This window comes from Macrobrachium nipponense, chromosome 4 (genome assembly GCF_015104395.2).
Source record: "Macrobrachium nipponense isolate FS-2020 chromosome 4, ASM1510439v2, whole genome shotgun sequence".
In the NCBI taxonomy this organism is placed as follows: domain Eukaryota; kingdom Metazoa; phylum Arthropoda; class Malacostraca; order Decapoda; family Palaemonidae; genus Macrobrachium; species Macrobrachium nipponense.
The window spans coordinates 126,062,165-126,086,686 of NC_061100.1; the positions used below are offsets into that span (position 1 = coordinate 126,062,165).

Sequence of the window (24,522 nt, forward strand, 5' to 3'; positions counted from 1 at the left end):
CGCAATTGTAAGCTAAAACTCTTACGGCCTAGTAATATTCCGTCATTTTTCTTCATTTTGAAACAAATTTGAAGTCTCTAAAACAATATTGTGATTTATGGTGAATTTTTGAAAAATATATTTACCTTCACTCCGCGCGCCGATTCGCGGCCGCAAGTGTCTGAAATACGTACATCGCATTATCCTAATATTTGCTCCTTTTCATATTAGCCTTTTTATAGAGTTTCATATATCAAAATGTGCGCAATTTCATGAAGAATACAATAAAAAATAATTGAAGGTTGTAGCTTTTTCCATCTTTGAAATATGTGCATATAAAAAAATATATAATTAAAATTTCGACATTCGGTCAAATTTAACTCGTCCGAAATGGTCGAAATCTGCAATTCTAATCTAAAACTCTTACAGTATCGTAATATTCAATCATTTGTCTTAATTTTGAAACAAATTGGAAGTCTCTAGAACATTATTTAGAATTACGGTGAATTTTTGAAAATAACATTTTTTTACGTCCGTGCGTTACGAATTCGTACATCATTTTGTGATAATATTTTTCCGGTGTTGCTTTTTTTGTTTTACTATGTATTATATATCAAAAGGATTGCAATTTAGTGTACAATACAACGAAAAAAAAAGTAACTCGTTAGCTTTGACCGTTTTTTGCACAGCGTGATTTGAATACAATTATCTATGATTTTTTTTTTTTCGTTACCATATATCGCATTATTTACATATGATAATGATATTATTTTTCATTTCTGATGATTGCATACTAAACTTCAGGCAATGAAAAAAAAATGAGCCAAAAATGAACTCTTAATCTTCAAAACTAAGCGCGCTGTGATTTTTTGAAAAAATTATTTTTTCCGGTTCCGCGCTCACTCCAAACCGGCGCCGGCATACAGGAGAGGTTTTGATTTTTAGGGCTTCGGCGTAAGAGGGTTATAATAAGTTAGTCATTTCTTAATTGACTATACCTACTTAGACTAGTCCAAGTGGTTGTTGGCTAGGTTAACCTGGAATCTGCAAATAGGTCTCTTCCATACTGGTCTAGTTTCTATATTGAAGTCATGAACCTAACATAGAGGGTTCGAGCTTCAGTTGGCTAGAGCAAGGCATTAGAACCTCATCATATCTGGAAGTGGAAAGTGGGGAGTTTCCCATTCTTCAAGAGTGAGGTGGGGTGAAGTGACGTTGGGTACAATTCTGGGCTAGGTTACTCGAGAATAGCACTATGATGGTTTCTGGCAATATAGGATTTCCCTTTGGAGAGTAGCATATTGAACATGTGCCCGTATCTTGTAACAGGTCACCGCATAAGGGGTTTCGTGGTTGGGAAGTAACATTACTTGTGGAAAAATGAGCCATGTCCTGTTAACAGATTAATTCCTTGAACAGGAGGATACTTGGGACGTGTCTGAATAAAATATATTATCATAGGACATTCTCCTGGGGTTTTTCCTAAGATATAGTCTATATAATTGGAAAAGTTAAGTGTATCTTAGTTTTTACAGAAACACTAAGCTGTTTAATAGCTCTCCTAGGGCTGAGGGCGGGCCTGAAGGATTGGATATTTTTTCCGTGGATAGGAACCAATTGGTCACCTAGCAACGGGACCTGCAGCTTATTGTGGGATCTGAACCACACTACGTATATCAATAAATTATTTTATATCACCAGAAATAAGTTTCTCTGATTCCGTGTTGGCCGAGATGGGAGTAGGACCTCGGACCACTGGTTTGGCAGATAAGTGCACAAACCACTCGTCCAGAGAGGAACTCTTATAATGGAAAAACCATGTAAGAGCTGTCTCAGGGGTTTCACCCTTTGAGGAGCCTGAGGATTCCATTTGCGATACTGGGAACAACCTGGAGGTTACGCAAACTGTAGGTTCTACCTGTTCCTCCATGCCCCAAACGGAAGGATGGGTTCCAGTAATTAAGGAGGACCCAGGATGAGTGGCTGATAAAGTTTATCGCAGCACAATCATCGCTACCAGGTTCGTGTGGGGAAGAGGCACCACCGATAGGTAGAATTAATATCTCAAGGTCTGGAGGTTGACCAGTATCCCTTTTCGAACTAATAGTTCTAAGTTTTTGGGTGTAGTGTCACCTCGAACGTAACATGACTCTAAAGGTCGTTAGCTCACATATACAGAATGAGTTTGGCCTTGTCTGCCTGTATAGAGAAGGTTTCTGTCCATTAAAGGCATTCGGTCAGTAGACAATGATCTGGTGTAGAGGTTGTCAGAACAGGGAAGTATCTCTGTAATTACATGTATGGTGATACACATTGGACTGGTGATTGGGCATGTGAATATTGCTTCACACTGAGTAATCTTCAGATGAATCAGGAGCAGTGAACTGGATGGCACACATAAGAACTCCAATCTGATAAGTGAAAACATACTCTGTATCAGAGTAGACTTGATGGACTACCACCAGGCACATACAACAGTCACGTTACAGGAAACTGACCATGGATGGGGGTCTTCCTCTGACCTTGGTAGAGTGGGAGTACTCAATAACCAGGGCTTTGACGTAGACTCAAAAGTAGTAGTTAGGAACATCAGTTCCAATTTGCCCCGGAATCCGGGATAATGAGTCAATGCAGCACAGGTCATGATGACAGATACATTTCTTAGTCATGCTCAGCACGGTGTGAGTATGTGTGAGAGACCTTTAGCAGGGCCGGCTTTGACTTGTCAAAGTACTCACTCTGTGGTTATAGAAAGAACTACGTCACCTAGAACATAAAGGTGGTAGATGTAAAGGAACAGGCCAAACAGAGGCGATCGGTCAAGCCTGCTCCTTCTTTGTCAAGTTGTACCAATGAGGTTATACAGAAGAGGTCATAAGGGGAATATGGGCCTTCTGGCATTTAATAACATATCTATTAAAATGATCGTGACGGTTGGTCTGTGACTGTATCGAAGCTCAAAATTGAGCAATATTAAGGAGGTGTCTGTCTGTTCATTGAAATTTGAGAGTGGGTTCTTGGTTATGAAAACCCACTTTCAATTTCCTGTATATATATAAAAGGTTGCCCAGAGGTCCTTTGACACAATTTCCTTGGGTCCTTTGGTAGCTGCTCAACAAATGGTGTAACTCATCCAGTACCCCTGGCGGGTCAGTTGGTATCTTGTCTTAGATGATGGTATGAATGTGAAATGGAGGAGTTAACTGGCCTCTTTCCTTTTCAAATTTCTGTCTCCTTCTTTACTTAGGGCAGTAAGAAGAGAGAACCATCATAAGCTGGAATGGACAAGTACAGGTGAGTGAAGTAGCCATACTGTTAGGGTTAGTATCAGTAAGATACCTATCAGTAGCAGGACATTCCTCTCTTTAGCAAGGGGGAGAGGAATGATAACAAACCTACATGAGTGGATGAATTGGTTTGTTAGGAGAACAGATCTTTTTATCTTCCTCGGACGAAATGAACTATGACATTGTATAAAACCCAGAAGTCTGACTCTTTGATATTCATATATGTCTTAGTTTCGGAAATACTGGTCAGTTGTTTCATAGAATTCTGGTATTCAGAAAACTGATCAAAGGTGGCAAACTCCCAGTTGGTTAATAGTACTTACCTCCCACCAAGAGTAAGTCTATCCTAATGTTAAGACCGAAGGTTTGTTTCGTATATGAACAAAAGACAAATTTTTAACCAATTTGCATTTTTCATAACTTACAAACCTGAGGTCTTAACATACAAAGGCCCACCTTTAACCACCCCTCTATCAACTAACTTGGGTTGGAAGAATAACTAACGAGGTCACGAGTTAATGAGGGGTATGTGGGTAGCTCCACATGTCTCGTGACCAAGCACAGCTGCCAATAGTCCATTGCATACACAATTATTTTAAACTTTACCGATTTCCAGCTGGCGCTGAGTATTTATCCTAATGTTAAGACCTCAGGTTTGTAAGTTATGAAAAATACAAATTGGTTAAAAATTTGTTATTTTGTTTTTGTATTGTAAAGCTACTTGATCTGTCATGACTACTTATTGAGGATTATTTTTTTCTTCTTTTTTCTAGGTCCAGCAACTGCAGGTTCAACTTCTTGCATCTGGCAGTGTCAATAATGGACTTTCACAAGCCACAAATGATGAGGTAATTGTTTGTCTGATTTTTGCATTGTTTTATATTTTTGATAAGTATAAAAGAATTTATTATGGTATATTACATTGGTAACACTAGTCATATAGATGTTACTTCTATATTATTATTTGAAGTATAGCATTTACATAAGGTAGGTGATCCTGTGGTAGGGGTGTAAGGATACTACAACCTTAGGTCCTGTGTGTCGTAAAAGGTGACTAAAAAGGACAGATGCTGCCTTGCAATCTTATTTGTTAGTAAAAGGCTAGGCCCACTGCCAATAACTGGAAACTGCTGCCTTGCAGTTGTACTTTTTAGTAAAAGACAAGGCCCACTGCCAATAACTGTGGTTGATGACAGCAAGGGCATGCTGTTGTAAAAATCCCCTTTGCCAAACAATAAACCATGCCTGATGGTGCCTTTGATAGAGAAGGTGCATCAGGCTACCAACTCCTTAATGTAGGGATAACAGTGGGAAAGAATAACACTTGATTCCATCATCTCTAATGTTAAACTTTAGAATTCTTCCAGCTTATGTTTATCTGGAAGCAATTGTGAAGTTTTCTTTACAGTCAAGGTTCAGATGTTCTTTCATTATTAGATGTCTCGCTTTCCTCAGAGTTACGCTTTTTTTCTCTCTCCCCTGACCATCCCTATACATTAAATATTTTAATTCAGTGGTCGCGAGTGAGACAGCCATGCTGTTAAAGTGATCAATAATGTTTGACACTTCAGTACCAACACACCTCGCTGTAGCAAGGAGAGAGAGGAGTGATAACAAACCCACATAAGAGGATATGGTGGATTATTATGGGAACAGATAGCTCTCCATCTTCTGCAGATGCAATGAACTATGTCATTGTATGAAACACCCAGAAATAGAAGCCTAAAGACACTTATATATCATCGGTTCTAAGGTTGAGGTCAGTTGTCCTGGAATCGTCTTTATTCAGAAATTGACTAAAGGTGGCAAACTCCCAGTTGGTTTATAATACTTACCTCCCACCATTGAGTAAGTCTTTCCTAATGTTAAGACCAAATGTTTGTTCTGTATATGAACAAATAACAAATTTTTTAATCCAATTGTGTTTTTCATAACTATAAACCTGAGGTCTTAGCATATAAAAGACCCAACTCGAACCACCCCTTTGAAAGTTAAACTGGGTTGGAAGAGTAACTGATGTGATCACTGAATTTTAGCCTAGCCTAACTCTTTACCGAGTCTTTTAGATAGGCTTTATCTAGTTTGTCTAGGATTATCTTTGTACCCTCTGTACCCGTAAGTTTATCTCTCTAATCCTTCCACTAGTTCTCGGGCTTTCCCTTTTAAGCTCATTCTCATTTCTATCGCCGGGTATTTTGTATCTTCTCCATACAACAATAGCCAATCTTCGACTTGACCTTTCCATTCTTTGTACTCTTCTTGTATCCCGCTGTACTCTTCTTGTATCCCGCTAAACCTTGGACATTCCCTTCTCCATCTAGTCTCCCTTCGTTCACTGTTGGATCTAGGCATATTTGATCAACCACACACTGCTACCAGTTTGAATTTTAGCCTAGCCTAACTTTCTTTATACAAATGTATAATTTACCCACCTGTACGCGTTCTCCAACACCAGTATACTCCCGAAATCACCTTAGATCAACAGCACAACAAGACTTACAACCCAAAAACTCCTACCAGACAGAGAGCTCTCTCATACCAACCAAACAGCACACGCACGTGTCTCCTTCTGCCCAGTGTTATTGTTTACATCCAACCGACGCCACCGCCATCTTGTCTTCTATGACGTCACAACACAACTTAAATACATCAACATACACCTAAAATCAACCATATTCTGTCCTTATATAGGACACCCACCATATTTCAACAATGCATAAAATACCAATAACAATTTTACAGTATATAATCAATCACATGATGCCCACAGCATTGTGGGAAATCCCACAGACCTTGTGATCAAGCACAGATGTCAATAGTTCCTTGCATACTCAAATATTCAATAATTTTACCAGTTTTCTTTGTTAGTTATGAAAAATACAAATTGATTAAAAATTTTGTCATTTTGTCATTTCTGCAAGGCTTCACAATGAAGAGTAGTTTTCCTTATTTGAAAACAAACTTTTATAATAGTTTATTATTATGTAGTTTTGACTTTTAATTTTTCATTTGTTTTATTTTTATGCCCATAATGCTTTATTTGATAATGTATTTTTTCCAGGTAAATTCCTTGTTGTCACAATTAAAGCTTTATCAAGATGAAAATGAAAAGTTGAATAGAGCTCTTCAAACAGCATTGGATGAAAATACAAATATGGCTGAAAAGGCTTTGTTAGTAAGTAATCTAATAATGGTTTAGTAATTTTTTCTTTATTGGCAATTATATGTCTGTTGGCAGTCATGAGAAGTGCTATGCTATTATTTCATGATTTTATATGGCATAATGTTAGTGTTTAATTGTTTTCATTCCTTTTTCTGTCACCAGGCGGAAATGGCACGTGATCGTTTGAAAACCAGGCTTGAAGAGCTCCGATGTCAGACTGGCAATACTGTGGAAGTTCTGAACAAGACGTTAGATGTTACATTAAATCCACAGCTTGGCGAGCAAATTGATTTGATTAAGGAGATACAAAATAAGATAATTGACCTACAGGTATACAGTTTACATTTTTTGGTGTAATATTTCGTGCCATATTTCCTAGCAAGTTTATAATGTTACAAACCCAATGGCTCGCCAACTTGTTTCATGGCTTTTAAGCCATGAAACAAGTTGGTGAATATATATATGAGGTCTGATGCATGGCAAAAATTTCTTAACCATAGCAAAGAAGAAAAAAGAAATGGCTGATCCCCATTGAACATCTCACCTCTGATGTCAATAACACCATAGTTTTACCTTCCTTGTGACTTGTCTTGTCTAGCCAAGTCTCACTTTGGGATTTTTGGGGGTAATGTCCCAACTTCAATTTTCCTTCGTTTTCCTTAACATCATTCAAGATATAGTGTTGAGTGACTTTTTACTAATATTCATGGGTCAGTTGCCATTGCTTGTAGAAGTTTCCAGTATTTAGAGGTCCTTCCATTGAAAATCTTCAAGAATATAACACCTGAAGAAGTGTTATGGGATCAGGAAAGGAAGCAATGGAAAGAGTGCGGTATGGAAAGTAGCCATGTGCGCAGTGTAAAAGATGTGGGATGAATCTGGTATTGTATGCAGATGGTATGAAGAATGTTTGTGATTACCAAATACTATATGCATAGAATAAAAGATATTTCATTCCTGAAATACATTAACCCTCTTACGCCGGAGCCCTAAAAATCAAAACGTCTCCCGTATGCCGGGCCTGGTTTGGAGTGAGCGCGGAAGTGGAAAAAATAATTTTTTCAAAAAATTACAGCGCGCGTACTTTTGAAGATTAAGAGTTCATTTTTGGCTCCTTTTTTTGTCATTGCCTGAAGTTTAGAATGCAACCATCAGAAATGAAAAATAATATCATTATCATATGTAAATAATGCGATATATGGTAGCGAAAAAAAAATTCATACATAATTGTATTCAAATCACGCTGTGCAGAAAACGGTCAAAGCTAACCAGTTACTTTTTTTGCGTTGTATTGTACACTAAATTGCAATCATTTTGATATATAATATATTGTAAACAATAAAAAGCAACACCGGAAAAAATATTATCACAAAAATGATGTACGAATTCGTAACGAGCGGACGTAAAAAAATGTTATTTTCAAAATTCACCGTAATTCTAAATAATGTTCTAGAGACTTCCAATTTGTTTCAAAATTAAGACAAATGATTGAATATTACGATACTGTAAGAGTTTTAGATTAGAATTGCAGATTTCGACCATTTCGGACGAGTTAAATTTGACCGAATGTCAAAATTTTAATATATATTTTTTTATATGGACATATTTCGAAGATGGAAAAAGCTACAACCTTCAATTATTTTTTATTGTATTTTTCATGAATTTGCGCACATTTTGATATATGAAACTCTATAAAAAAGGCTAATATGAAAAGGAGCAAATATTAGGATAATGCCATGTACGTATTTTCGGAGACTTGCGGCCGCGAATCGGCGCGCGGAGTGAAGGTAAATATATTTTTCAAAAATTCACCATAAATCACAATATTGTTTTAGAGACTTCAAATTTGTTTCAAAATGAAGAAAATTGACAGAATATTACTAGGCCGTAAGAGTTTTAGCTTACAATTGCGTTTTTCAACTATTTTCGGTAGAGTCAAATTTGACCGAACGTGGTTTTTTTTCTATTTAGCGTGATTTATATGCAAATATTTCGAAAAGAGAAAAAGCTACAACCTTCAATCATTTTTAGTTGTATTCTACATGAAATTACGCACATTTTCATATATTAAACTTTATGTAACAGCTAATTTTAAATGGTGCAAACATTTTCGACAATCGCACAAAAAAATTTGATTTTTTCGGAAGTTACCGCGCGAACGTAATGTTTTTTTTTTTCATAAATTCACCATAAATCGAAATATTGTGCTAGAGACTTCCATGTCGTTGCCAAAATGAAGGTAAAATGATTGAATATTACTAGAATATAAGAGTTTTAGCTTACAATTGCGTTTTTTCGACCATTTCGGTAGAGTCAAAGTGACCGAAAGTTGAAATTTTTGCACTTAACGTTATTTATATGAAAATATTTCAAAACTGATAAAAGCTACAACCATGGTTTGTTTTTTTGTTGTATTGTGCATGAAATTGCGCACATTTCCATATATAAAACTTTATGTAACGGCAAATTTAAAAGGGTGCAAACATTAGACATCGCACGAAAAAATTTATCGAAGAGTTATCGCACGAACGTAAGGAAAAAGTTTTTTCATAAATTCACCATAAATCGAATATTGTGCTAGAGACGTCCAATTTGTTGCAAAATGAAGGCAAATGATTGAATATTACTATAATGTAAGAGTTTTAGCTTACAATTGCGTTTCTCGACCATTTCTCTAGAGTCAAAGTTGACCTCGAAGGTTGAAATTTTTGCACTTACGTTATTTATATGAAAATATTTCAAAACTGATAAAGCTACAATCGATGAGTATTTTTTAAGTTGTATTGTGCATGAAATTGCGGCAACATTTTCATTTATATAATACTTCATGTAAAGGATAATTTAAAATGGTGCAATAATTATGTCAAAGTGACGAAATAATTTCCGAGATGTGTCACTGATACTTTTTAGTGCGATAAGAAAGAAATTCGCGCTTGCGCGCCTCTCGCGATTGTAAACAAAACAACGCCTTGATCCGTGAACTCCCAGCATCCCCCAAGGCGCGTGATACAAAAGTTTTCGGTTGGTAGGCCTATAAGTATTTTTCCGCGAATTTTTAAAAAAACTTTTTTGAGCCGACGTATGATACGTCCAATCGGCATACGGGAGACATTTTGACTCGACGTTTAATACGTCCAATCGGCGTAAGAGGGTTAAAGAGCAAACAAGGAAGGAAATGAAGTACTAGAGTAATAATAATAATAATAATATGCTTTATTTCAGCTCAGGGCATATACATGGAATATACAAAATACAGACAGTAACATACACAATCTAGATACATGAGACAACATGATAAAAAAAAGAAAATGAATAATCGACACTTATCCACAAAATTGCTGAGGTAGCATAAAAGCTAGTAATCATAATACTGGTAATAACAGTAATAATAATGGTGAGAAAAAAAATATGCATTGAGAGTGATAACAGTTAGTGCACATATTATATAACTTAAATTTCAACTAGAGACCTTAGGTGGTTACAGTAGTCAGGTGCAGAGGGCTAAATACAAAAATTGAATGTAAAAAAACTTTTGATAGTAATCACAGTAATAATGAAAAATTAAAATATCTGCAGATGACATCTTGCCAATACAGAGATTAGGTCCTTTAGGGGACAAAGGCCTCATTTTCCCATCTTTCCAACAATTTAGATCTTGCTTCACTCCTTAGGATGCTTTGTATGAGCGAGTTGCTGCTGTTTCTCACTCGGGTTACCAGACTGGACGTTGTACGCCTAACAATGATTTTTAAATTGTCCAGGTGGTTTACTATGAACATCTGTGTGGCGGAGTGGTAGCGGGGAGTGTTTGTGAGGCGTCTCAGAATGTCATTGTGCACAACAGTGATGCATCTCACGGTCTCTCGGGTATAGTTTGTCCAGAGGGAACACCCATAGGTGCTGTAGTAGTACGAGCGATTTATTATTAGGTAGGCTGTTTATGGCATCGCTGATTTTACCTGGCGTAATACGGTCTGCAAAATGAAATTGAATGTTGTCAGTAAGGAGGTTATCTTCATCCCTTCAGGAATCTTGATCATTTATGCAATTCAGAATATTGTTGAAGTGATCGCCCCACATACTTGCGATAGCTTCGTCTCCGACTGCTTCCCATACTCTCTGTGATAGCATTTTAGTTTTGGGAATTAGGGACTGAATATCTTTCCAAAGACGATGATACTCACCAGATTCTAAGTTTCTAGACATTGCATCGGCTCTTAGTTGTTTTTCATTTAACCTGCAGCGCTTAATAGCAAGTTTGAACTGCACTCTCGCCTGTTTCATTAGTAATGCAGTGTGCCCTTCCCTGGGGCTACCATTTTGCCTCCACAGTAAAAACATTTCTCGTGAGTATGTATACAGATCTTTAACCAAGTCATTCCATCCAGGTATATTACGAGAATTACCTTGACAAAATCTATAGGCAGTCCTGCCCAAAGCAAGCATAGCGGAGATTATGTTTGAATAGAATTCATTCAGATCCCTCCTGTGGTGGTCATTTCTGCAATTTGTGTTAGTACAAAGTAAGGCGTCTGCCGGTTGAGCTATTGACCGCAACCTGGTTTCCATGGTCGCCCTAAAGCATCTGGTTTTCTGTTGGTTTTTAAAATCCCAGTTTACCGCTGGTGGGCAATCAGTTAGAGGGGTTCACGGTAGGGAGGTTATGGGGGTACTGAATGACACCTGTAATGAGATGTGATCGTACCCTGTTGCAAGATCATAGCGAATATTGCAGGTCATAATAGAATCATGAAGTTGTGGAGATGTGATGCAGTGGTCCAGCCGGGAGGTTGTAATAACGTCTGCTCTATTATGTACATATGAATAGGAGAAGGGAGGGAGGAGCATTACATCACTAATTTGGAGAGCATGGTTTTGACAGAAGCGAGTAAGTTCATTATAAAATTGTTTTGTGGGGTGAGAATTAAGGTCCCCGATTATACAAATATGATCAGCAGGAGAATCATGAATAATACTGTGTAACTCCCCTAGGATCATGCAGTAATGATCAAAATTATTGCTATTTTCCCATGGCATATAAACATTAATGATTAGGATTTTAGAGTTAGTTCCCTACTGTCACTTGAAGCCCCAGCAATCTGTCACTCCTGTAGGTCATCACCTTTATCATATTGTCTAATGATTTGTGCCACAGGAAAGAAAGGCCCCCTTTCGGCCGACCGACTATGATTTGATCTGTAACTTGAATCGATGAAGTGGAGAAGGTTCTGAAGTCTTCATGAATTGATTCGCAGATGGCAAGGTCATGTGGCCAGAGGAGCGTTTCTTGCAATGCAATGATGCCTTTGAAGTTTTTGCAGAATATGTTTAGGAGAGGAATGTTCCGCTTGAGAACAAAAATATTCCAAGAGATTATGTTTAATGTATCCATGGCTACTCACGAAGATGGGAGATGAATGCGCTGATCATTTGGGTGGATGGGGGTTAGCCAGGGGAGTGGCAGTCCACTCCGATTTGGAGTTGACTGGCACTTGCGGGTGGAAATGACCCTGATTGGAGTGTCAGTAAGTTCCCCTGGGGGTGGTTGATCCCGGATTAGTTTATATCTTGAAACTAATATATTAGGACCGAAATTCTCGCCTTTAAGAACGTCGAGGTGTTGAAATAGGCAGGTAATCCTGTAAGCCACTTTGTTTACTTCTGCATGGGAGTTCGTGAGAGATTTCATTCCCAAAATGTATTAAAGAACAACAGAAGAGAATGAAGTTAAGTAAAAGTTATTTAATTCCTGAACTGCATTAAAGAGCAAATGAAGAAGGGAATAAAGTAGAGAAGAATGCTGTGGTAGAATATTTTTCTTTCGTTGGAAATACATTGAACTGTGAAACAGCTGCAGTGTTGGTGAATGGATATCAGGTAGCTCATATAAGGTCATCCAAAGTTAAATTTCAGGTAGGTCATATAAGGTCATCCAAAGTTATATTTCAGGTAGGTCATCTAAGGTCATCCCCATGGAAATACTACTACCGTTGTTGGCCATAAACCATATTGATGATCCTACCATTATTAGTCATGTGCATACTACCCCTTTTGCTTTAAACATTGTTCACAAATTTGATAGGTATATCCACAAGATCCACACAAATACTTATACCATTCCTTCGACTCTAGCACTCATACTGTGAGTGGACTCTTATTTAATACCATAGTTACCTGTAAATTGGTGTTGCAGTGTTTCCTTCAGTTTTAGCCACAGGTGTAATGCACACTAGTTTTTAAACCTAAGATACCCACTAATTTCAGCAGTATTTGGTGATTTTTTGTTCTAGTAGATTCCATTTGACCTAGATTATATTTTCTATTGTTCATGACCATGCTGTGTAAAAGTAGCTGTAATTATTTTATTTATCCTTCTAAATAGCTTATTTTATTAATTGCAGGGCGAACAACGCAAAAATGAGACTATGATGATGGAACACGAATTGTCACGCCACAGTATTACTACAAAGTCCATGAATGGCATCAAAACTGAAGATCTTGGCGAAGGCCAAAAGGATGCCGATTCTAGAGACCCAGATAGTGGCTTGGAGGATTCTCCATCGAAGCAGTTTGGAACAGCTTACACGTTGCGCCAGGCGAAACTGAATGAGGAATTACAGGTTATATTTTTCTCATGTATATCATTTTTTTCTTTCTCTCTCTCCATAGAACTGAATATGATGATGACCAAAAGAGTTATGGTTCATACTCATAAATGGTGACCTCGTTAAGGACCACAGTAATGAATACCCTGTAGATGAAAAAGTTCTTAAAATAACATTGAGGTTTTATGACATTTATGATTACATTGTCACAGTGAAGTAGTTTTAGTATATGTTTGTATTTCAAGTTTTACACACTTAACTCTTTGAGGATTTGGGGGTGAAGTGGGGAGGGGGGGTGAAGTGGGGAGGGGGGGTGTCAAAATCACTAACAATGAAAATTCTTAGCAAAAATTTTTTGATCACTGTGTAACATTATACGTCATGCCACATTAATGAAGTAGGCGTCAGTTTATAGGCGTCAGTTTAAAGCCAAAGAGTTGAACTTTATCATATACCTAAAATGACCAAAAAATTAAAAGAAAATATCAATATCAAAGTAAAAGTTAGCTTAACTGAAATTTTTTTTGTTATTTTTAGGAATTTACAAATAGCGAAAGAGAAATAGCATTCTTTGTTTACGTGTGTAACTGAATGAAATTAATTGCTATATGAGCTACTTATGTTACCACAAAGCACATTCAAAAGATTGTAAAATGTATGAGTGGCACATATTCACCCAGTTGGATAACAAGTTTGTCACTTCTGAAACAAGCTGCGATAAATTGGAATATATACAAAGGTCTCCAGACATTGACAAGCATCTTTGCACCACATTCAAATTTTGTTTTTATGACGTATATGATTTATGGCTCAGCAAAACAATAGCCTAAATAGTGTCACTAAGGAAATACAGTAGTAACTCGTGATATGAAAGGCTCAACTTACGAAAAACTCGAGATACGAAAGCCAATACGAAAAATTTAACGGCTCTACATACGAAAGGTTTCTGAAAGTCTGAGATTCGCCTGAACCACCGATAACAATTTTGAAACTCGCGCGCCGCCAACTTAGTAGACTCGCCACCATCTTCCTGCTCTCCCATTGGTTCCTGATGCTAGTCACTGCCATGAGATCCTTCTCTCCTATTGGACAGCATCCCTCCCATCATGCATCTATGTACGTATATGTGGTGGCGTGCCTACCTCGTCCACTTCGTACCAGCATCGTTATCGTACGCACGCAGTATTCGTTCGGTCTAACGATTTCGTTTAGTAACATAAAGTCGTTAGTGATTTCGTTGCAGTGTACGTACTTTATCATGTTGTGCAAAAACTTTATTGTACTTATACGTAAATTACGTACAAGATAACGTAGTCATGGGTCCCAAGAAGGTTGAAATTCACGGAAAGAAGCGAATGCTCTCTTTGGAGACAAAGATGGAGATCATCAAAAAGTATGAAGCTGGTATGCGATTGAGTGTGATCGCCAAGGAATACGGCCGAAATCCGTCGACAATAGGCACCATCCTGAAACAGAAGGATGCCATCAAAGTATCTACACCATCCAAGGGCATCAATATTTTGTCCAGCAAGAGGACCCACGTGCATGACGAGATGGAACGGCTGCTTCTTCCCTGGATAAAAGACAAAGAAATTGCTGGTGATACGGTAACGGAGACGGCAATCTCCCACAAGGCCAGCGCTATTTTCGGCGATTTGATTGCGCAGGCGGAAGACGACGGAGGGGAAGGGACATCAGCACAAACCCCAGAGTTCAAGGCTTCGCATGGTTGGTTCGAGAAATTCCGTAAACAAACTGGCATCCATTCGGTGGTGCGGCATGGGGAGGCTGCCAGCTCAGATACGAAAGCGGCCTAAGCATTTAGAAAGACTTTGGACGAGATGATGACCAAGGAAGGCTACAGTTCTCAGCAAGTTTTCAACTGTGATGAGACTGGCCTTTTTTGGAAAAAAATGCCTCGTCGGACGTACATCACGGAGGAAGAGAAGAAGCTACCCGGGCATAATCCTATGAAAGACAGGCTTACGCTCGCACTTTGTTCGAACGCCAGTGGGGATTGCAAGGTGAAGCCCCTACTGGTGTATCATTCCGAGACTACTCGAGCCTTCAAGGCCCACAAAGTGCTTAAGGAGAAGCTTCCAGTGATGTGGAGGGCTAATGCAAAAGCCTGGGTAATGTGGCTTTTGTTCACCGAGTGGGTAAATCTGTGTTTCGTCCCGACAGTGAAGAAATTTTTGGAAGAGAAGCGCCTCCCCCTGAAATGTCTGCTGGTGTTGGACAATGCCCCTCCCCACCCTCCTGGCCTCGAGGAAGATATCCTAGCGGAGTATTCCTTCGTCAAGATTCTTTTTTTTCCGCCCAACACCACCCCTCTCCTCCAGCCCATGGACCAGCAAGTGATAGCGAACTTTAAGAAGCTGTACACAAAACATCTTTTCAAGAGATGTCTCGACATCACCGAATCCACAAACCTCACCTTGCGTGAATTTTGGAAGGAGCATTTTGACATCGTCATTTGCATCCGACTCATCGACCAAGCTTGGCAGGAGGTTTCGAGGCGAACCTTGAATTCCTCGTGGAGGAAACTCTGGCCTGATGCCATATCCGCCCGGGACTTCGAGGGATTCGACGCGGGCGAAGCTGGTGCTGCAGAGTCAGAAACAGTTGACGATCCCGAACTGTTTCCCCCAACCAGATCTTGACGAGATCGTTTGCACTCGGCAAGTTTCATGGGGCTGGTCGTCGACGAGGACGACATCAACGACCTTCTCGAGGAGCACCAAGAGGAGCTTACGACGGATGACCTGAAGGAGTTGGAGGCCATGCAACATAACGTCGTTCAAGAGGAGTTCTCTAGCAGCTGGCGAGGAAGAGGAGGAGGACCCCTATGACAACGGCAGAAATTAAGGATGTTCTAGCCGCTTTTCATAAAGTGCAATCATTTATAGAAAGACACCCCGAAAAGGCTCACACAGGTCGTATGCTTGCGCAGTTCGATGACGTTTGCCGATGTCGTTTCAGGAACATTGTGAAAAAGTAGGCAGAAGCAATCTTCCTTGGATCATTTTTATTTTTTTAAAGAGGCCTTCAGCATTAGCAGGAGTAAGCAAAAATGAAGAACCAAGTGATAAAAAACAAAGTTGAAAGCAAAAAGGAAGAACCAAGTGATGAAAACAGAAAGTTGAAAGCAAAAAGGAAGAACCAAGTGATAAACAGAAAGTTGAAAGTGGTGATAAAATTTTTATTTTATTTTAGTTTTTTGTAAAGTTAAGTGCTACAGTTTTGTTAATATGTTTTGTAAATTGTAGTTTATGTATGTTTTCCTTACATTTTTTTATGTTTTTGTAAAGTTAAGTGTACGTACATATCTGCCGTTTGTCCTCCTCCTCCTCTGCCGCCACTTTCGGAGATAGCCTCACTCGAAAGGTAAGCTTCCACATTTTACGTACAGTATTTCTTGTATACCATGTACAATAATACACTTTATTTACAGGTTAATTTGCATTTTGTTATTAAGTTAGGTATTGAATGGTCCAAATTGTTGTAGTATTTCATTGTTTATAGGTCAATTTAGCTTTATTACGAAATTTAATGGGGTGTTTTTGGAGGGCTTGGAACGGATTAGCCATTTTACATGTAAAATATGGTCCAAGATACGAAAACCTCATGATACGAAGGGCGCCTCGGAACGGATTAATTTCGTATCTCGAGGTACTACTGTACTGTGACATGGAGAAGAGATAAATGCTGCATCTTTTTGAGGTAGTGCTTACAGTAGTGTAATTGCTGAGACCCAAAATGAGTTTTCCACAAGATTTTCCAAAATTAAGGAAAATATCAAGTTTAACAGCAGAGACAAAGAATAGAATTTTATACATGAAAACAGGTACCCAATGTTTGTATTGACAAACCAGTTAATCACAGATAGGAAGGCCTGGGAGAGACTGCAGACTTTTTGTGTAACAAGTAATTTTGTAATTATAGGTACACTTTACCATAAATACACCTGGACTTCTTCATTTGCTAGACTTAGAAACCAAATAGGTCATTGCCATTAATTTGGAGAGAAAAGGAATATGGGAATGCTAAGAGGTACAGAGGTAAACAAGCATCAAAAAGAGATAAAAGAATATTTAGAAAACAGGCAGATGATGATGGTCAAGGAGTGGCAAAGATGTTATGGTAGTAAAAAAATTATTAATGAAATATTCTTGGATGAAAAATAAAAGGAGAAAAAAAAGAAAAAGAAAAACCGGTCAAAGGTAGGGATGCATCACAATTACATCCAAAAAAGGAAGAAAGAACTGGGGGTGTAATAAATTTGTGAGGTCATTAATATGAGGTACGAGGAGCATAATATGATATATAAAAAAACTAACAAAGATCTTAGTTTGCCCATATGAATGCCTCCATTGTCCTATCCATGAAAGTAAATTGTATCAGAAGGGATCCTTTGGCCCTCTTTTCTAGAATGCTGTTGGAAGAACCCTTTAAATGATTGGATTTTTTTTTCGCAAAAAGGAAACCCTTGAATTTAGAATGTCAATAGTGCATTTTCACTTGTTAAGCTTTCTGTTTTCTTATTTATAATTCCATCATCTCCCTCTCCATATATAATCAAACACAAGATGATCAGATTCCATAACAGAGTCATGAAGGCATGATCATCACTATGCATGGTCACAAGTTGTCTTAAATTGGCATTTTATGCATGACACTTACCTGGCAGGTATATATATAGCTGTATTTTCTGAAGTCCGACAGAATTTAAAAAACTTCCGACACACGCAGTGTCGGCCAGGTGGTAGTACCATTCCCGCCGCTGGGAGGCGGGTATCAGGAACCATTCCCATTTTCTATTCATAAATTTTCTGTCGCCGGTACTGAAAACACCTGTTTTCAGTACCTCCGGCTTAGGATTTTGGAAACTTCATTTGCCGCTAAGTATCCTAATTGTCTTTTAATTTATTTACTTGGATTTGTGGCTAGGCATACGCTATCTTAAATTGATTTGAATTTGATTCATTTTGCATAAGATATCTGAAATCCTAGTTAGGCTAGTTTCAGAGGGTGTTGGTCTGCAAAGATAGGGTGTGGCTACCGAAAGCTTCGGTAGTTCCGCACTTGGGGGGAGGGCGCAATTAATCAGTAAAAACATGTCTATTTCCGTAAGGAAAAAGTATGATTCCGTATGTACGCAATTAATCAGTAAACGTGTCTAATTCCGTAAGGAAAAAGTTTGTTTAGTATGTACGCTATTAATTCAATTACGAAAGTCAGGGTAGTGATACTGCTAACCTTCCGGTAGACTTTATTTTGCCTAACGCTGTAGTATGGCCTACGGGTTATGACTATGTCTGCGAGAGGTGATCGCTCTCCTTCATTGTTGTGAAGAGTTCTACTTCTGTTTTTGTTACGCCTAACCCTGTAATGTTGCCTTCGGGCCCTAAAACAGTGTCTGTAGAGGTTATTGCCCTTTCTCTTATACTATTTCGATTCGTAACTTAGAATCGAAAGTGTTTGCTTTAGAGAGCAATAGTGAAGTGGCTAAGTGCAGTGACAGTGCCCCTTGTGTAGTGGAGGGTGCGTCAGATCGGCCTTATAACGCCTCTAGGTCTAGACCTCTGTCGAACTCCCAGAACCAAGGGAGAGGGCATGTCGAAAGCCGAAGGAGGGTTACAGGGAACCCCACCGATCTGGCGTGCCTTCGGCAGTTTCTGATGAAAATACCCAGACTGCCAAAGTGCGTGCACATGCACGAATCCTGAAGGATTGCTTCTCGTCCTCCGAGGCGTCCTCCCCGCACAAGGGTTGGAGCTCTCGGAAGGACTCGCGCCCTCTAAGAAGCTTTATAGAAGAGGACGCTTCACGTCCCTTCTCCCTCCCCGTTATGTGTTTCAGTGAGAAGTAAGAAGGCGAAAGTTGCCTGATCACGTGTACTTCTTTCCACCAAGAAATAGGAAAAAGAAGGCAGTTTCTCTCGCTTGTTTTGACGCCTGTCAGGAGCGTGACGCTTTTCTGCACGCTTATTTGGACGATCGGCTTGAACAGGACGCTCGGATTGGACGCACTCACCAGTGGGACGCCGAGCGGTCCTAGCCCAGTGGCCGCCGAGCGCGCACCCAGGACGCCGAGCGTCCTCGCCAGTGGACGCCGAGCGTCCTCGTCAGTGGACGCCGAGCGTCCTCGTCAGTGGACGCCGAGCGCGCACCAGGACGCCGAGCGTCCTCGCCAGTGGACGCCGAGCGCGCACCAGAACGTTTCTGTTGAACTCTTCAAGCTCTTGTTTAAGATTTGAGCATCAAGAAAGTGAACAGAACTTCGTCTTCGAAACCCAACAAGACCTCGGGTTTCGTGAATTCAAGAGGTCTCTGTCAATATTATATTGCTTTTCGCAAAGGTGGATGGAGTTAAGGAAAGCTCAAGGGAAGATCTCGTTTTCTCTACCTCAGTCAAGACTTTGAGATAAGACAGTTACGGGTTATGTAAAGGCTCGACGTCCTGAACGTCAGGATTTTCGGCAACGTTCAGTAGGATTCTTGCAAAGGCACTCATCAAAAGGACGCTCTTCAGGAAAGCGCAAGACGAGACTTCCTTTGCCATACTGCCAATAAAAATTTAAAGCTTTTATTTTTAGACCATCTGAAAGGGTTTTTCAGATGATAGATTTTGTTAGTTTCTAGTCGAGACTTCCATGCCGATTGAGCATCGTCGTTCTACCTACCGTAAGCCCAGTCTTTTAAACAGGATTCTTGTCCCTTCCTTGTTTGAGACGGGAATCGAAAAATAAAAGGCTCGACTTCCTGGATTACGTTTTGTCAATTCAGTGACTTTCCCCCATTGAACAACATACTATCGTTTTTGTCAAGTAAGTGGGTCTCCCCTCATTGACAAAATATCTCTCTGTACCGTTAATGGGTTAGTTCTCATGACAAAACTCTCATTAACTTGATATTGCGTAAGCGAATAAGGACAAGGTTCGGAAGAGCTCTCCTTCCTCATTCGCAGACTCGTACAAGAAATAGACTTGTAGACTACGTCAATGAACGCTTATGTCCAGTATCTTAAGAAGCTTGAGATGTCTGCTTCGATTCTCTAAGTTTTGTTCATGAAACTTGCCTGTCAGATATGTATGTAGCTGTATTTCCGAATTCAGCTATATATATGTCTGCCAGGTAAGTATGAACAAACCTTTATTGTGATATAATAAAATTTTTTTGCCTTGCGTTATTTTACTACTGGTTGGTTTCAAGTCATACACGCTTGCTGTAGTTACCTCTTCGGATGGCAACCGAGAGGTCTATTGTCTACTATTTTAAGGACATTTAATCGTCACTCCCTGCAGCCTTCCAGAGTTTCCGATTTATCTTTTACCGTTGTATGGTAGTGTTCTGACGACACAAACGCATCTATATATTTAGCGTTTTCTGTTTCGCTTAAATATACCAGCTTGAGAGTCTCTTTTTGTTCAAAAATAACGGACCTATTTCTTCGTAGAATAGGGTAGCTGGCAACCCAGACATAAAGTTAAGAGACGACGTTCGTAAGCTGCTGGCTGCTGCTGTGTCTGACTGTCCAAGTTCCAACCGAGCCACCAGTAACAGATCGTGCGCTGTCATGCGCTGTAGGTTACGTCTCTCTCTCCTGCGGGATTGACTGACTAACCGTATCTCTGTGCTGGCGGTTACGTCTCTCCTGCGGGATTGATGACTAACCTGTAAATCTCTGTCCTTTACAATCACGGACTTTAGCCTAAGATTGAGGGGATTTCTTACGTGAATGAATAAACGTTGCATTAGTTTTGCCTTACTATGTTCAACAGAGTTATCTCTTAATCCTTTCGGTGCTCGTTACCGCACGGTATAGAACTACGAGTCTACCGCAACATTGCACTTTTATATGCTCTCCTGCTTAGGCAAAGCGCAGCCTTATAGGGAAGTAAGCATACTTGGGGAGGGAATGGATGAGCTTGCTGGGGACCATTTCCTTCCTGAAGAGTTTGTTTCCCCGAATAGACTGCAATTCAGACCACAGTTTTTTCCTACCGGGAAACTGAAATATTATTCAAGATCTAGGAATTATTCTGAACATCTCTCAGTGCGTCATGATAAAAAGAAGGTGCCGGACATCTGGATAGTGTTTCAGATGTCCTGGATCTTAATCTGAAAGAAGTAAAATGCAATTCGGTAGTCCCTCCAGTCCTCGAAACGAGTTTTTTGGAACCAGTGGTCCACATCAACTCTGATATTCCACAGCTCTCTCATATCTTAAGAAGTATCTTCTCTCGGTCCCTGCTCGAGTTTACGAGAAAGAGCCTATTATAACAACAGGCGTAGAATGTAACGATCATCTAGAGGTTCGTTACAGGATTGCAAAAGTCCGTACGAATCGTCTCGATCGACGGCGCAGCAACGATAGATTACTAACATGCTAGGTATTTTAATTAAGTGGTGTTCTTTTTATGGTTGTCTGAGAGGGTTATTTCCTCTTCAGTATGTGAAGTGTAATGTGTTACGTTAGCTTTGTGTGTGGTTCAGGTGGTCTAACTATCCTAGCATGAATGCCCCTGGTAAGAGAGGGCTAGGGGTTTCCTGTCAACAAACCCTGGTCCCGCCAGTTGTCAGACCCTTGTTATTAGCTTTCTCAACAAACAGGTCACATCCTAGTTGAGAGCTACTAAGGTTTAGCAGGCTAAGAGGCAGGACCTACGAAGTCAGCTACCTTAGCAGGTAAGGAACTTAATAAATAATTTTAAATAATTTTAAAAATTAGTTAATTTTTGAATTATGACGATGTTGCTGTCTGTGACCCACCTCCAAATGTGTCAATCAGCTATATATATACCTGCCAGGTAAGTGTCATGCATAAAAAATGATATTGTTTATGATACAATAAAGTTTTATGCATACTTACCTGGCAGGTATATATAATTAAATTTCCACCCTCCTCCCCTCAGGAGACAGGGTTCAGAGAAAATCTGAGGAAAACGGGAATAGTTCCAAGTACCAGCGCCACGGGAACGTGGGGGAGATCACCTGAACTACCAGTGGTCTAGCGGTTGCCGAGAGTTTTGAAAATTCTGCCAGTGCGAACAGACAACAGAGAATGTTGTTTGACAGATTTGCATCTGTCAAACAACAAAGACCTTCACGATCATTGAGGTCTGTGGAATCTCGATTCTAGCTCACCATCTACTTTTTGCCTCGCCTGTTTTCTCGGAGTCAGACACTCGTGCGAGATCAGGCGACATATAGTAGCCCTGAGTTTCTTATTGACGAAGTCGATTGCGGGCGACGTTGGGTTGCGTTGATACACCCCCAAGGTTTGCTTAGATTGAATCGCCCAGGCAGTCCAGACCACTCATCCTTCAGCTAAGAATAGTGCCTTTTGGTCTTCAGGGTACAGCCTTGCTGTCCTTGATTCGTCTGACTGGTCAACTGGTCGTTCACCTGACTTTAGTACAGACTGTGCATTTCCGGATCGAAGCTTTCAATATGGAACTTAGACGTAGTCTGAAGTTTCGTGATGTCAAAGCATTCGAACCTCTCCTGCCTGTTAACTTCTTGTATGTGATCAGGAAGGCCTTCTTCTAACCACCCTAGATACGACAAAGAGGGTTAGTGAGATTTTAAGCCATCGTCACAAGTTTTGGCTTTAGAGAACACAAGGAGGTGTGCTCTCTAAGCCTTTCGTTATGGCCTAAGAATGGAAACCCTTTTTGTCCTTGGGCACAAGTTAGTGGGCAGGAGCCAGAGAGAGGTCCTGTGCCCTGTCAGGTCTCTCAAGTTTTATCTACTTAAAATCAAGAAAGTCGAAGTCAGTCGGGCAATCTGCAGTGTTAAAAGAAAAAGACCAGACTTGCCCATATCGAAGTACACCCTGGTTTTAGGGTTAAGGAGTTCTTTCAAAAAATTGCTCCTTCATTGGTGTTTTGCACAAAGATTTGAAAGCTTTTTTCTGAATGCTCACGAGGTGAGGGCGCGGCCTCGGAAGCATTTCAACAGAGCATGGCACTCAGCAACATCCTGAGTACCATGTTTTAGCGAAGCAACTCTGGGTTCACTTCACACTCCCTGCGAGATGTGAAGATGGCTATGAGGTCTGCTGCTCGCTAGGGCCATACGTGTCTGCAGACACAATCTTGGGGGCAAGAAGTACTACTCATCCTATCCTGTAGAAAATGGTTAGGAAGAGCTCTTAATTTAGTTGTGGAGTCGCTGACAACGGCGACTTCTTAACTCTGAAGCCTTAGTTAACACACATTAACTTTGGCTAGGTTGGTCAGGTGGTGATATATATAATTATATATATATTATTTTACTTCTTAGCCCTCATGGTATGGTCAATATGGTCTAGTCACATTGTGGTCACGCCCCCGTTGACAGATCATCTGGAGTGCACCAGCTTCATAGGTCTCTACCCTCGCTGGCAACTCTAGTAAAGCAGAAGCAGACTTGGGTGACAGTAATCACGAAGTCGGCTATGCTAACAGGTGGAACCAAGATGTAAATCATCTGCATGCATTTGTGTCCCAAAATCCTTCTATTCTGTCCCTTCCCACCTCCAACGGTGGGGTTCAACTATATATATATATCTGACAGGTAAGTTCATGAGCAAAATGATATTGTTATGATACAATAAAGTTTTGTTCATACTTAACTGGCAGATATATATATATTCAAGTACCCACCCACCTCCCCTCAGGGGACAGTGGAAATAAAAATTATGAATAGATGAAAAGGGAATGGTTCCTGATACCCGCCTCCCAGCGGCGGGAATGGGTACTAACCACCTGGCCGACCACTGCGTGTGTCGGAAGTTTTTTAAAGTCTGTCGGACTTCAGAAAATACAGCTATATATATACCTGCCAGGTAAGTATGCATAAAACTTTATTGTATTATAACAATATCATTTTTATAGTATGCAACTTAGCAAGTAGTTACATAGCTATAGTTTTCTAAAACTGTCGGCAGCTAGAATTTTTAAAATTCCTGGTAGCGCTAGTTCGTTTTGGTCAGGTAACAATACCCCCCCCCCCCCCCCCCCCCCCCCACCCCCACCCCACCCCACCCCCTGCCCACCCACAATCAGGGGAGTGAGAAACCAAACACCCTGTACAAAAATCAGTTGTTTCTGCCGGCTGGTACTGTTAACATAGTTTCAATAGTCAGCGGAATTTTTGGAATTCTTTACCGTCGCTCCTTGTTGGTGTTATTTGGTGAAGTACTCTGAATATTGGTAGCTTTTGTTTTCGGTGATTAGCTATTTAGGAATTTAAATAGTTTTAAATACTTTTGCACCAAAATTCACTAGGTTGAATTGGTCTACATATGTCAGACGTAGTTCATCTGGGGTTAGGTATTGCAGTAAAGGCTGCCATACTAGGATCGCTAAAGAGGGTAATGATCCACATTCAGTTTCCACAGATTGTAGGGGACAGACTTGTACACCAGATCAAACATGTGGGGAATGTATTAATTGGGAACAAAGAACTGGGAAGATCTTGACAAGTTACACAAATAAGTT

The 24,522-nt window shown here is 39.9% G+C and overlaps 1 protein-coding gene across 1 annotated transcript in view; it reads left to right on the plus strand.

The window, feature by feature from the left end:
- LOC135211728 (chromosome-associated kinesin KIF4-like) overlaps positions 1 to 24,522 on the plus strand; it is a 59,458-nt gene that overhangs the window by 21,381 nt on the left and 13,555 nt on the right. Inside the window, exons 3-6 of the mRNA XM_064244973.1 lie at positions 4,040 to 4,114; positions 6,328 to 6,441; positions 6,592 to 6,759; positions 12,831 to 13,049. Coding sequence (XP_064101043.1) covers positions 4,040 to 4,114; positions 6,328 to 6,441; positions 6,592 to 6,759; positions 12,831 to 13,049 — 576 coding nt within the window. The remainder of the gene's footprint in view (positions 1 to 4,039; positions 4,115 to 6,327; positions 6,442 to 6,591; positions 6,760 to 12,830; positions 13,050 to 24,522) is intronic.